General features: G+C 36.5%; 1 protein-coding gene across 1 annotated transcript in view; it reads left to right on the top strand.

Annotated features, from left to right (window-relative positions):
* The window catches only part of Kpc2 (Kip1 ubiquitination-promoting complex subunit 2), a 112531-nt gene that overhangs the window by 73675 nt on the left and 24210 nt on the right, over positions 1 to 14646 (top strand). The window contains exon 7 of the mRNA XM_090373008.1: positions 1486 to 1625. Coding sequence (XP_090229134.1) covers positions 1486 to 1625 — 140 coding nt within the window. The remainder of the gene's footprint in view (positions 1 to 1485; positions 1626 to 14646) is intronic.

The raw sequence follows: 14646 nt of genomic DNA, 5'->3' as shown, positions 1-14646 counted from the left end.
AAGTTGAATTTTGCTAAAATCAATTAAATTATTGATGATAAAGTGTTGATATTGATGATTATTATAAGATTTGTTTCTGTCAGTTGTTCAGAAAATACATCACATTCAGTTGCAGTATGGGAAAGATAAGTGGCCACCAGCAGGTCATTCTGCCCATGATATCAATGCCAGTTCATGAGGTAATGTGACCAGATGGTGGCTTATTGCAATTAATATTTATTTACTATTTTTGTGTTCTTCAACTGCTACCTTAAGATTTTGTGAATAAAAATTTAACAATAATTAATAATAGAATGCATTTAATAGACCATATTTTATTTACTGAATATATTTAATTCTTCACTTTGAACAATAAGTTGTTTTATATAAAATTCTGTAGATTACGTACATTGAATTAAATGACAGTTTATATTTTCGCTTTTCAAGATTTATAATGGGCAAATATTTACATTATTAAAATAATGTACATTCTGGCAATTTCATATTCTGAGAGTAAAAGAGCAAAGTGTTATAAAAAATGCCAGAAATTATTATTATTTAACAAAGCATTAAAAACAAATGTAGAACTGTTAAAATGTATGGTTTGCTGCTGTAAGGCACTCATTTAATGATATTTTGGTGAAACAGCACCATTCTCAAGTTTTTGTAAAATTGAAGATATTTGTATTTGAAACTTTCAAGTTCAGATATCTTGTGGATACAAATCTTTGTTGTTGAAATTTTTGGCACAGATTTAAAGGTAAGAAACATCCATATCCATGTTACAAATTTCAGCACAGTTTAAGAAGTTAAAATTAGAGAATTCTATGCACTTTTGAACTGATATTCGAGCTGTGCATTAATCTTTTCAAGGCCTATAACATTCTAGCTTAAGATTAAGCTCTTATGAATGGGTGGAAATGCAGTTAGTTCTATTAGTTCTTGTCTTTCTGTTGTTTTTCAAATATAGATGCTATACACATTTGGTGAGTCTGACATTTGAAGATCACTGTTTCAGTGCATTGTGTAGCATGAGTGCTCCTGCATTATCAGTTGAAAATGTCAGCCACTTAATCAATTGGACATAATGTGTTCTCCTAAAATATTAATAGTTACAAAATCCAAGAAACCTGAAATTATTACTTATCAGTTAATGTGATGCATCATATGTTTGGTATATTTGTGCACTGGACTTGTTTTGAGAAATGTGCCTTGTCAAAACAACCTGTACATATGTCTCAGTTTGCTTGGGGTAACTGCTTAGCTTGCCCACCCTTAGTTAAAAATAATATTAAAGCAATATGAGGTTTCTTATTTTATTTATTTATTTAATTTTGAAATAAATAATTTTTATTTATTTATTTAAAATGAGGGAAAGAAATTTTTTTTTTGATAATATTTTTTAATCTTATTTGTCTCTGAGATATTAACAGCTTTGTCCATACTATATTAATGATAAATTATTTCAAGATATATTTGCAGCTTCATGAATTGTCTACTCTGCAGCTTCTCAGGATACTCAACCTTCAAAACCAGGGCCATCACACCAGAATTCTGATAGTCCAGAATCAAAGCAAAGAACTGTAGCAAATATGTTAGAATGCTTTAAAGCTTATAAGAGGAAAGTTTTCAGACCTAATATGAAGGTGTGTAATTTCTTTTTGCAATCATTAATTAAAATTTTGTAGTATGCTTAGATATTCAGCACTTTTTCATATTTAGCACCATTAAATTAAATATTAAATAATATAAAATTAAATATAAATAAAATATTTATGCTTATAATTCTGAATATGTTATTTTTCTTTCTCTTAGAGGTCAAAACTTATTTATCCATCTTTGAAAATATCATGTTAAAAAGAAGTGAAAGTTTTTGCTTTTTGTTACTTTTTTATTAGGAACAAATTCTTGATTCTAACATCACTTAATACTCTCTCCAGTTTCCCTCACTAAGTTCAATCTTTTTACCAAATTTTGGATACATGGATAGTAAAATTTCAGAGGTTTTGAAGCAAAAGATGGTATACTTCTTTCCATCCAGGAATTGCTTAAAGGAGATATGAAAAGATGATAATCAAATGGAGAGATAGTGAATAATGGTGTGCTATTGTTCTTGTTTGCAAAAGCTAGATGAGACTTTATGCATCAATTCCACACATTTCAGTGTGGAATTGGTGCATAAAGGAATTGTTTGGAATTGATTGAAAAGGACATAGTATTAGTGGCAAATTATGCAAGAAAGCAAGCTTACACAGCATCAACCAAAAAAAGGAGGGGAAAATTGTCCCATTTCACCTATCCATCCCCTCCAATAGTTTGTCTAGTTCCTTGAAATTATTCAAGCTATCCACTTCTAACACAACAGATGAAAGTTCGTGCCAGCAATCAACCACCTACTGGCTAAAGGCAAACTTCCACATGTCTATTCTGCAACCATCCTTCCACAATTTATGCCCGTCATGTGAGTAGTCTGAGTAAGAGAAAGAACCCCATTAGCATTGAGCTTGCTCAATCTACTTCAAAGTCTTAAACACATCAATCAGACACCTCACAGGTGCCTAGTCTCCAGATGCTGCAGTTTGAAGAACTGAAGCCTTTCTTAGTAAGAGAACCCTCCCCCCTCACCAATCTAATTGTCCTTTTCTGTACTCATTCCAGCAGCTTTACATCCTATCTAAAATGAGGCCTCTAGACCTGTATGCAGTGCTCAAGATGTGGCATGACCATTGCCTTATGCAATGGAATAATCACCTCCTTATCCCTGTTGGCAAAATTTCTATATATCATTGGCAAAACCCCATGAGCTAGCCTGTCAGCACTGCTCAGAGAACTTCATATCTGACTGCACAATTACTCCCAGGTCTTTTTTTTTTTTTTTCATTTTCCACTACTCTGAGTGTAGTACCACACAGTTGGTGTGCTACTCTGTAATTACTGCTGCTCACATGTAGTACTTTGCATTTGCCAATTTAAACTTCAGTTGCTATTTCTCAGCCTATCTTCCTAATTTTTCTAGCTCTTGTTCCAGTGGCATACCATCATTACTGGCATTAACCACCCTGCCAACCTTTGTATATCTGCAAACTTGGAGATTAAGCCTGGTATATCTTCATCAATATCATTAATAAATATAGAAAACAACAATTGGTCCAAGACTTTATCCCATCAGCATTGAGCTTGCTCAATCTACTTCAAAGTCTTAAATACATCAATCAGACATCTCACAGGTGCCTAGTCTCCAGATGCTGCAGTTTGAAGAACTGAAGCCTTTCTTAGTAAGAAAGGCTTCCTGGGGGACTCCACTAATAACATTGTCCATGAAAAGCAGTGTGCATTGATTACCACACTGTGTGTCTTCTCCCACTCAGCCATCCCTTTATCCATAGCAGTAACTTTCCTTAATGCTACACTGCTCCAATTTGTACAGCAGTCTTTTATTAACACTTTCAAAAGCTTTTTTGGAATTTGTTCCACACAAGTCCATATTTCAGGTATGCAGTCGTATTTACACTGATGTCATATGCCCATAAATACATGTAGAGTAATACTGACTATTGATGGCTTTCATTCTCCTACCATGTGAGAAAATGTGTGCTTGTGCTTCCTGCTTTGCCATTTTGTACCTTATTTGAACCTCCATAACCAAGTGGTCAGGAGCGGAAGTGCAGTAGCACACGCTCCTTGAGTAAACTGGGGTTCAAGCCCCTGACTGCTAAATACGGTTGATCTGCCAATCTGCACTGAACCAGCATGGCAGATTATGGTCCATTTCCCTCAGCATGAATTGTTGAGGAGGCTTCCATCCTGCAGTGGGTTGATAAAGGCTGCAGTTTAACCTCTTTATCTTTTTACATATATGATGATCAATATAATATAATTGTTAGGGTTGAAATTAGTAATGAAAAATAAACAAAAAAAATAATAAGTTATGTTAATAAGAAACTTTGTGTACTACCAAAAAGTAATTTGGAATATTATGGTGGACTCAGCCTTATGGGGCCTATATTGAGGAATATCAATCTGATTTCCTAAATGTTAAAAGTCTGCATGCCTGAATATAACGATATTCAGGCATGAAGCCTTAGCCTAGTGGTCAGGCGCGCGGGTACATAAGTACACATGCCTTGAGTGACCGGGGTTCAAGCCCGTGACTGCTGAATACGGTGCTGTTTCTTGTATTCTGTCTATCTTGTTAACTCCTCTGACTGTTTGGTCGTCCCAGAGTATAAACAGAAAATTTATTTATTTTATTATCAGTTCAGCACATAGTGTTAAGGCATGTAAAGTATGGTCTCAGCAAAATACAGTGCATGGGCTTGATAAGGCCTACTTTTCAGGTGGTAGATGACTTTCATCAACCAGTGAAATACCACCACTTTGCTTATTGGAGGCTTGAAGTGGTGAAACCCATGTTTAGTCTCTAGAGAAAAGTTTCCGGCATCCCCCTCTCCTCATACTTCTCCTTCAACCCATGCACGGTACTAAGTACTATAGGTTTTGATACCTTTCGTGTTTGGGGTTCTCATAAAAAAAAACATTATAAACAGGAGTTAGTTATTTTTTTTAATTTAATTTGTATAGACACACATATGTGCATGTGTGTATGCACATTATCATTTTATAGAGATATGGGGATTCTATGAAAAATTTTGGTTTTCAAAATGGATTCTGAGATCATAAGAGATTAAAACATGACCTGCATTATAAACAGGAAAAAATGAATGTGAAAACTGATGTTTCAATTTTGGTTTCATCATTTTCATTTAGCATTGAAAATGTTCTTCCAGCCTTCAGCCTTATTAATTGGCATTTGGTACACTGTGACACAGTCTTTGAAGAGCAATTGAAGGCATTTCTGTTAATAAACTTGTTTTTCTTAATGAAGAAAAATTTTAAATGTTATTATACTGCAATTATTTATGTGCTTAACTTTTGTATATAATGCTGAACAGCCTGCACATTATTTGCTGGTTTTGTGTGTGTGAGTGTGAGAGTGAGTGAGTGAAATAATGGTTGGCCTTCTGCTGACAAGAAGGGGCGTAATGGTCAGTCTATTTTATTTTGCTTGTTTCACCTTTTGGTCATGTTATGGTTGGTTTTTATCTCCATCTGTAATGATATTTCACATAAGTTGGATCTGGTGCCATTTAGGGGGAAACACTAAGTTTGATTTAATTGGAAATTTTCCTCCATATTTATATTATTTGGTAATTTTCCTCCAAATTTATATTATTTGGTATTTTTATTAATTGGCACTGCTTATAAATTATATTAGAAGTGTATTCCTTCTGAAACACCCTTTAACTTGACGATTATTCCCCCCATTTGTTGCTGTGTTACACTAGTTTACTTTCTATTTTTTACTTACTTGGTTCACCATAAGACTGGCATATTTTTCTTATATGAAAATTAGATATATAATTAGAAATAATTGATAAAGGTAGCATTAAACATAAGTTAAGTAAAAGTTTAAAGTGGCTGATAGCAAGACTGCATAGAAACCAAAGAAGTACTAAAAGTCGAATAGAAAATATAATAACATAATATAATATAAAGCTTGAGAGGAGAATGGCAAATGTGAAATATCACATAAACTAATAGTAAACCAGCTGAATGAGAAAGTGCAGGAAGCCAAAGACATATGAAAAAATTATAGTAAATTTTAAACAAGAGATGTGAATAAAGAGATATTTTCACGTTTTGGCTTGGCTCACATCAGAAGCCTAAATTATTACTGTTACTATTTATTTTTTGACTTTTGACAATGATCACTGAGCTCTCTTAGCATATTTGCATTCTAAATTAATTCCAAAATTTTTAAATTTGTATTCGTGGTTATACCTTTGCTTGGTTTCTTTTCACTATTCCCTTTTTTATTTTACCCCCTCTTTTGTCTTGCCACAGTGGAACTAGTTTAGAAAGTTCTTATTGTGATGCAAGGACTGATTGAAGCCTTTTTCAAGAAGGGCTGAGTTGGCTAGTCAAGCAGTGGTGCAGGATTTCCCCACCTCCAAATTTTTTTTTTTTTTACATCATTTTAGCAGATAAATTAGTCTTGAGAGCACATATATATACTGGCATGAATTTCTTTGGTACTAATTCAGAACAGTCCAACCCATTTCGTACACTTTGATGTTTACGTGTTGCTGCCTATATGTGTAAAATGGCACTAGAAGTGATTTTATATAGCAGATATGCATTGCAGCATTGCAATGCATATCTTCATTAAAAATGCACCCAAGTGCTGTGCCATAATGCATATGAGTAGTCATTCTTAAGAATTCAACCAGTGAGTGCCATAAACATAAAGGCACATGAAATTAACATCTACTCAGTACTGGCATGCTAATTGAATGCTTTGCAGTAATGCTTAGCTTTTGTTTATAGATTTGGCACAGTTTTATTTGTTCCTTGCTTGTGCTTATGTTAGTTTATATGCATGAATAAACTTTTTTATAACATTTTTAAGTTTGTTCTGATTTACAGCCCAGCACAAAAGTAAGTGTTCACTTTTAGCAGCGAATTCCAAGCTTTTAATTTTCAACCATTATTTACGAATTTTTGAAATGCTGGGGATGTTGAAATGTTGATTTTTTTTTTTTTTTTTCCAATATTCTGAAAATTACAGTACATTGAATGGATTCTCTCACATATAGGTGGCAGCGAATGTGTTAAGGAGTGGGTGTTGGTCTTGAGGCAGTGTACAAGAACACCACTATGCACTTTGTGAGATTGAGAGCATACTGCCAAAAAAAACGCATTGTAGTTAACTGTTGTCTGCTGTATCAGCTACAGTAAAGCAGTTATGAAGTTGGGAGCTCCTCTGTTCAATAGGCTTATAGTAGAGTATAAAAAGAAGTTTTAATTATGAATTCCAGTCTGAGATACTATGTGAAACAAAATGTACAAATTTTCAAAATGAAGCTTGAAGCATGGAATTGTCATAAGGCAAGTTAATGTGAAAAATATATATAAATGTTTTGATGTAAACATATAATCCACATTAAAGATACGAACTAACCTGGTTTTATTATTATTATTATTGTTATTATTAGCTATAGGGTGCAAGGAAGCTGAGGCTTTTGCTGCACAAGCAAAAAAAAAAAAAAAAAAATCCCGATTTACCCAGAGAGAGAGAGAGAGAGAGAGACAGACAGAAGTAAAAGGGAATCATCAAGAAAGAGAAGAATGATGATATCCAGCTTAGGACCCTATATCTACAATTCTCTCCCCACCCCCGACTTGGAAATTGTATATATGAAAAGAATAAACAGAGACATATTCATTCCCTCAATTAACATACTAATCTTACAAGAAAGTAACTTAAAACCTATATCACACACACAAAACACTTAAAATCATGAGAGAATATACAAATTTCATACCAGTGAATGCAGATGAATGAGGGAAAACCGTGCAAGTAATGGATATGAATATGCAAGTGAAAGTTGTTTTTTGTCTGAGATCCAAATGGATGGAATCGCTCACCCTAATCCCCTTCCTGCTAATCATTCTCAGCTGACCCCCTCCCAATCTTGCTGGGATCCACAAGTTTACATCCCAAAAATTTTTGGAATGTAAACTTGTGGAGTTTACATTCCAAAATTAAAAAAAAAAAAAAACAAATAAAAAAAATCAAACATATGGACAAACTAGAAATCTTGACCAAAATATAGCCTTATTTTCACATGTAATATTTCTGTATAGTGACAACTAAAAGTAAGATAAGAGAAAATTTGACCCGGAACACAAAAATAAACATCTTACGTGTAGAAACCAAAAGCAGAATTGTCTCATCGGGTGATGGAACACAGCTGAATACACAAACATGGCATGAGCCCTGTGAGGAAGATGAGTTTGATTCCATTCTGCCAGGCATATACTACACTTGCACATAGTTAATATCCATTCAGCAGTGGTTGTTACTAGTGTTCAGTACTCAAGAGTCTGAATTCCTCCCTGTTTTCCTACATACACCCAATAAGAAGAAGCCATCACATGACATGTAAAGGTTGTAATGTTTTCTCTGCCTAAGTTGAACTGAAATAACTGAGAAAAAAAACAACTTGCTAAATAAACAAACTGCCCTGTTTTCTGAAGTTGCATTTCCACTGTTTCACACAAGTCAGTGTTCCATGGTAATCTCTGAACAGACTGTAGGAATACTGTGCTATATAGACACAAAGACAGTTCTTGGCAGAAGAAAAAATATATTTTAACAGCAAACAAACACATGACAATAAAGTAATTGGCACCTAAAAGCTATGTACCTTCAAGTTATGTATCTACGTTAGATAAGTGGCCACCATAATAATAATAACTATTTTAACAACCAGTTTACAATGCATTTTAAAATCCCATAATAAACTTTAAAAGTGCAACATTGAAATTCTAGTAATTAAGTTTGCTAAAATGGAGAAACACTACTTTAAGGTCCTCTTCATTTTGAATTCCTCGATTGTCCACCTGTTCTTTCAAATAATTCCAATTGGTCTTAGATCCCAATTTAAAACGAAACATTTAAATAGAGGGGGTGCTAGAATAGTTGCTGATGCTACTGAGGTGGTGATAGGTAGGTCAGAAAACTCGCTAGCTTGGGAGGAAGAAGTGATTCTTGTACTGTTTCCATTGGAACATGCAGCAGCCTGGAAAGCAAGGTATTGAGGATTTCAAGCCTGTGGATCACCACTGAACAAATAAATATATGGTCTTTATTAGGGTAACTAAAAGTAAGAACAGGTGCATGTATACTTGCACGTACACTAATGTAAATAAATTTGATGAATTTGAAGTACTGATTAATTCATCAAATAGAGACATTGTAGAGATATTGGAGACATGGTGCCACTCAGACCCTGACTTCTAATCTCTCTTGGCACATGCACATCACAAATGTTGCTTCCTCTGCATCTAAAAAACTCAGTTTTCTCTTTCGCTCTCAGTGTTACTTTTCTTCCAAACAGCTGTTCACTCCGTACAAATCGCAAATCCACCTTACTATGGAATATTGTTCCCACATCTGGGGCAGTGCCCCAAAACCTCTCAGGCTTCTACATTCCATTCAGAAGAGAGCAGTTAGGTTAATTAATGACTCATCTCTAACATAGTCTCTGCACTCTGTCTCAAGACGCACTGTTTCTGCTGTATTCCTTTTCTACAGATACTTCCATGGGCACTGTTCTTCTGAATTGGCTTCTATAATTCCCACTCTCTCTTTCAAAAACAGTCCAAACACATGCCACCTTCAAACTCACAGAGCCAACTTTTCATCGTTTTCATTTATTCATTCAACTGCTGCTTTCTGGAACAACCTTCCTCCATACATATTTCCTGAAAATTACAGTCTACAAAAGTTCAAGTCTAATATCAACAAATATCTTCTTTCGTCTTCTCAACCTCCAACCCATGCATGGTACTAAGTACTATAGGTTCTGATACCTCTCTTGTTTGGGGTTTTCATAAAAAAAAAAAAAAAAAAAAAAACCTCAGACAAATAATGCCGAATTTGAATACAGGGAGTGCAGTGTGTACAGGAAGGACAGACAGGACAAGAAGGGAGGGGGATTGGCCAAGCTCTTAGATAAGCCACATTAAATCTGACGTTGTAGAGCGGATATCATCTTTTAGGGGCACAAAAGGCGATATAGTTGTACACATTGGCACCAATGATATTAAGAGTAGGAGACCGGCGGAATTACTTAAAAAGTACAGGTCACTGTTGAAAAAAAAGCCGTGAATTAGGGTTGAATTTGAAAGTGTCTGCAATTCTGCCCAGGTACGATAGGAGGGAGAATATGATGAGAGCCCTGTCGATCAATTCGGCCCTGGAAAGATTGTGCAAGTCTCAAGGGGTAGAATTTTTTTCAGCCTGGTCTGTACTTGTTAACAGGAGAGACTGCTTCTACAGGGATAGGATACACTTAAATAGAAAGGGTGCAAGAATGTTTGCTGATGCTATCGAGGCAGTGTTAGGTGGGTCGGAAAACTGCTAGATTGGGGGGATACAAGGACTAATAGATTAACAGTAGCCACTGGCAGAGGTGAAAGTGATTCTTGCACTGCTTGTATTGGAATGAGCAGCAGCTTGGAAAATAAGATGCAGGATATTTCAGAGACTGCTGGGAGTCATTGGGGTACAAGTAAACACATGGGTTGTGTTAGGGTAGCTAAGAAAAAGAACAGGTGCATGTATACTTGCGTGTACACCGATGCTAGGAGTTTAGTAAATAAATTTGATGAATTTGAGGTATTGCTCAAAGCATCAAAGGCAGATATTGTTGGGATATCAGAGATGTGGTGTCACACAGATATAAGTAATGCAGAACTGGAATTTGGGGAGTACAACGTCTACAGAAAGAATAGACAGGATAGGATGGGAGGAGGGGTTATGCTATTAGTTAAGAAACACATAAAATCCAAGGAAGTGAAGCCAGTCGACATCGCTGGACAGTGCAGTGTCGAGTCAGTTTGGTGTGACGTAAGCATTGGGAGATCAAAATTGAGAGTAGGGGTTTGCTATAGGCCTAATGACTCTGATGAGTATAATAAGAAACTGTACAGGGAAATAGAGTGGGCCAGTACATCAGAGAGTCTTATAATGGGGGATTTTAATTTCCCAGATATTGACTGGAATTTGTGGGTTGGTCACTCACACACTAGCAAGCCTTTTGTGGATTTATTGGATGATTGTTTTCTACAGCAGCAAGTTCGGGAGGCAACTAGAGGGAGCAATACTCTTGATTTGATTATCAGTAGTGATTCTTCATGCATTAAGAATCTGCAGGTAAAATCCTGGGTGGCAGCAATCACAGTGTTAAAAAAAAAAAAAAAAAGCTAAAGTGCAGCCATTATCAACCCACTGTAGGATGGAAGCCTCCTCAACAATTCATGCTGAGGGAAATGGACCATAATCTGCCACGCTGGTCCAGTGCGGGTTGGCAGATCGACCGTATTCAGCAGTCAGGGGCGTGAACCCCGGTCTACTCAAAGAGCGTGTGCTACTGCACTCCCACTCCTGACCACTCAGCTACAGAGGCCGTCGTACTAATGTGCAATTAAATTAAAGACATAACTACTGTCAAGGGTAAAGCTTTTGTTTCATAAGTGTGACAATGGTCTCACACAGTTTTTAAATTCTATGCAGTGGGACCAAATTATATTATCAACAGCAAATTCTAAATGGAACATATTCATGGGAGCAATCATAGAAGATACTAGACTTTTCACACCAACGAAGAAATACTGTTCAAAGCATAGAAAATAAATTATCAGGTGATACAGAAGCCTATGGTATATATAAATTAATCTGTAATAAAGTCACAAAGGAGGTTAGGAAACATAAGGAAAACTACAAGAAACAACCTGGCAAAGAACAGCAGCACAGACTTCTTTACTTAAATTAACAGTAGAAGGAAGGGGTTGAAACACATTTGGTCACTTGATGCAATGGCTTAACTGTTAATGACCCTGCTCAGGTTGCTGACAAATTGAATACCTAATCTGCATATACATTCACAAAAGGAATTCTTTAGAGAAGGGTATATCAGAAGTTTATGAAGCACTAAAGGGGAGCTAAATGATTTTGTGAAAACTGAAAGGAAAGGGGAAGAGAAATTAGTAGTAGTAGTAGTAATGGCAAATGATGCAAGAAAGCAAGCTTATATAGCATCGGCAAAAAAAACCCTACACAGTTTACCTATCTGTGCCCTCCAAGAATTTGTCTAGTTCCTCCAATTTATTCAACCCGTCGACTTCCACAACAACAATAGATGGAAGCCTGTTCCAACAATCAACCACTTAGAGACTGAAAGCAAACTTCCAATATCTATCCTGCAACAATCCTACCTGAACTTGAATTTATGCTCCCTTGTGTATAGTTTCAGCAAGTGCAAGAATGCCATTAACATTCAGCTTACACAATCCATTCAAGGCTTTAAGGCCTCAATTCAAGGCCTCAATCAGATCTCCCTGCCTAGTATTGAAATGCTGCAATATGCAGAACTGAAGCCTTTCTAGGTAATAGCACCCTTTTGTTCCCTTCACCAGTCTGGTTGCCATTCTATGCACACATTCCAGCAGATCTACATCCTTCCTAAGTTGTGGCCTCCAGACTTTATAGAGTACTCAAGATGCAGCCTAACCATGGCTTTATACAGAGGGATAATCACCTCCTTATCCCTGCTAGCAAAGTTTCTGTATATCATTGACAAAACCCCACGAGCTGTCCTGGCAGCATTAGCATTAGTTACAGCATCAGCAAAAAAAAAAAAAAGCCCCTTCCCATTTCACCCATCCAGTAACTCCAACTGCTCAGAGACCTTCATATATGACTGCACAATTACCCCCAGGGTCTTTTTCATTTTCCACCTCCCTGAGTGTAATACCATACAGTTGGCATGTTTCTCTTGGGTTACTGCTACCCATATGCAGTACTTTGCATTTATAAATGTTAAACTACAGTTGCCACTTCTCAGCCCATCTGCCTAACTTTTCTAGACCACTCTTAAATTTATTTAAGCTATCAACTTCCACAACAACAGATGGAAGTCTACTCCAGCAATCAACTACCCGCTGGCTAAATGCAAACTTCCGCACATCTATTCTACAAGTCTTATCTCAATTTGAATCTATGCCCTCTCAGGTTCTTAGTCTGAGCAAGCGGAAGTATCCCATCACCACTGAGCCTGCTCAAACCATTCAAGGACTTGTACACCTCAACTCACATCGCCTCGCATGTGCCTAGTCTCCAGATGCTGCAACTTGCAAAACTTAAGCCTCTCTTGGTAAGAGCACCCTTTTGTTCCTCTCACCAATCTTGTTGCCTTTCTCTGTACTCGTTCCAGCAACTCTACATCTTTCCTAAAATGAGGCCTTCAGACCTGTATGTAGTACTCAAGATGTGGCCTGACCATTACCGTATACAAAGGGATACTCACCTCCTTGTCTCTTCTATCAAAATCCATATATATCACTGAAAAAAACTCCGTGACATGCTCTGGCAGCCAGTCTGCATTGCTCAGAAAACTTCATTTCTGACTGCACAATTACCTCTAGGACTTTTTCATTCTCCACCTCCCTGAGTGCAGTACCACACAGTTGGTACATATATCTTGGGTTACTGCTATCCATATGCAGTACTTTGCATTTGTCAATGTTAAACTTCAGTTGACCCGTCTCAGCCATTCAGACTAACTTTTCTAGATCCTGTTGCAGTAGCATACTGTCTTTAGTGTCATTAACAACCCTGCCAACCTTTGTATCATTTACAAACTTGACATTAAGCCTAATATACCTTCATTGATATCACTGAAAAATACACAAAACAACAATGGGCCCAGCACCGAACCCTGGGGGTTTCCACTAATAACATTAGTCCACGCAGAGCAGTGTCCATTTATTTCCACTCTCTGCTGTCTCCCACTCAATCATACCTTTACCCATTGCAGCAACTTGCCCTTAATGCCATACCACTCAAATTTGTACAGCAGTCTTTCATGCAACACAGTGTCAAAAGCTTTCCTGAAATCCAAGTATATGATATCAAAATTATTTTTTGCATCCAGTTCCTTTGTGACCACATCGTAGTATCCAATCAAACTGGTCAGACAAGACTTCCCCTCAACAAACATGTGCTGTGTCTGAACTATTACTGCAGTCTTGTCTAGGTGATCTTGCATCACTTCTTTACCCAGTGGCGCCATTATTTTCCCCAGAACACAAGTTAAACTAACAGGTATATAATTATTTGTGTCACCCTTTCAACTCCCTTTGTGAATTGTGGATACATTTGCACATCTCCAGTCCATGAGGACTTCCCCTTAATCTAAGGATGTTTTCATAATTATGGCTAAGGGTTGGCTTACTGCCTCCTTTAATATAACTAGGTAGATTCCATCTACCCCAGGTGCCTTTTTTATGTTTAACTTCCACAATTTCTCCTCCAATTTACTCTCTGTTATTAGAAAATCATTTAGCTCCCTGTTAGAGGAGTTTAGTAAACTTCTGTCTTCCTCTTCCTTACAGAATTCCTCAAGTGTGAATGTAGATGCAATACTCTTTCAGTCTGTCAGCTATCTGTGCAGGATCATGAACAGTCAAACCAATATCAAGTGGACCAATCTGATTTATCCCCTTCCTTCTAGAATTTACATAAGCAAAGAAATATTTGTTGTTTTTCTTTGCATCCTTTGCTAAGGATTTCTTGTAATCAGCCTTCGCCTGCCTAACCTCCTTTGTAACTTGATTACAGACTAGCTATAGGCTTCTGTGTCATCTGATAATTTATATGCATCCCATGCATTTTTCTTCTTTGCCACAAGCCTCATCAGTTCATCTGACATCCATTTAGGACTAAATCTTGAACGGTATTTCTTAGTTGGTATGAAAAGCCTAGTAGCTTCCAAGATTAATGGACCACAAGATGCTGTTTGTCTCTTTGAATCAATAACAACTCTGATTTGTGTAATGAAAAAAAGAACAGAGGAAAGCTGATTTTGAAATACATTTGCTATCTATATTTGGATTGTCCTCATTATTGCAACATCTTTTTAGTCATCTATAGATATGCACCTTTTAAATTACATCATAACTAGTAATCAGCATGGTTCAGATTCGGTTGTATAGTGGTCACTTTGTTTCAAAAGCTCTGCTTACATTTTTTGTTCTGCT

This window comes from Mastigoproctus giganteus, chromosome 4 (assembly GCF_048544385.1).
Source record: "Mastigoproctus giganteus isolate SK-2022 chromosome 4, ASM4854438v1, whole genome shotgun sequence".
Taxonomy (NCBI): Eukaryota; Metazoa; Arthropoda; class Arachnida; order Uropygi; family Thelyphonidae; genus Mastigoproctus; species Mastigoproctus giganteus.
Note: the sequence above shows the minus strand (reverse complement) of the source record. Positions and strands in the feature narration are given on the sequence as shown.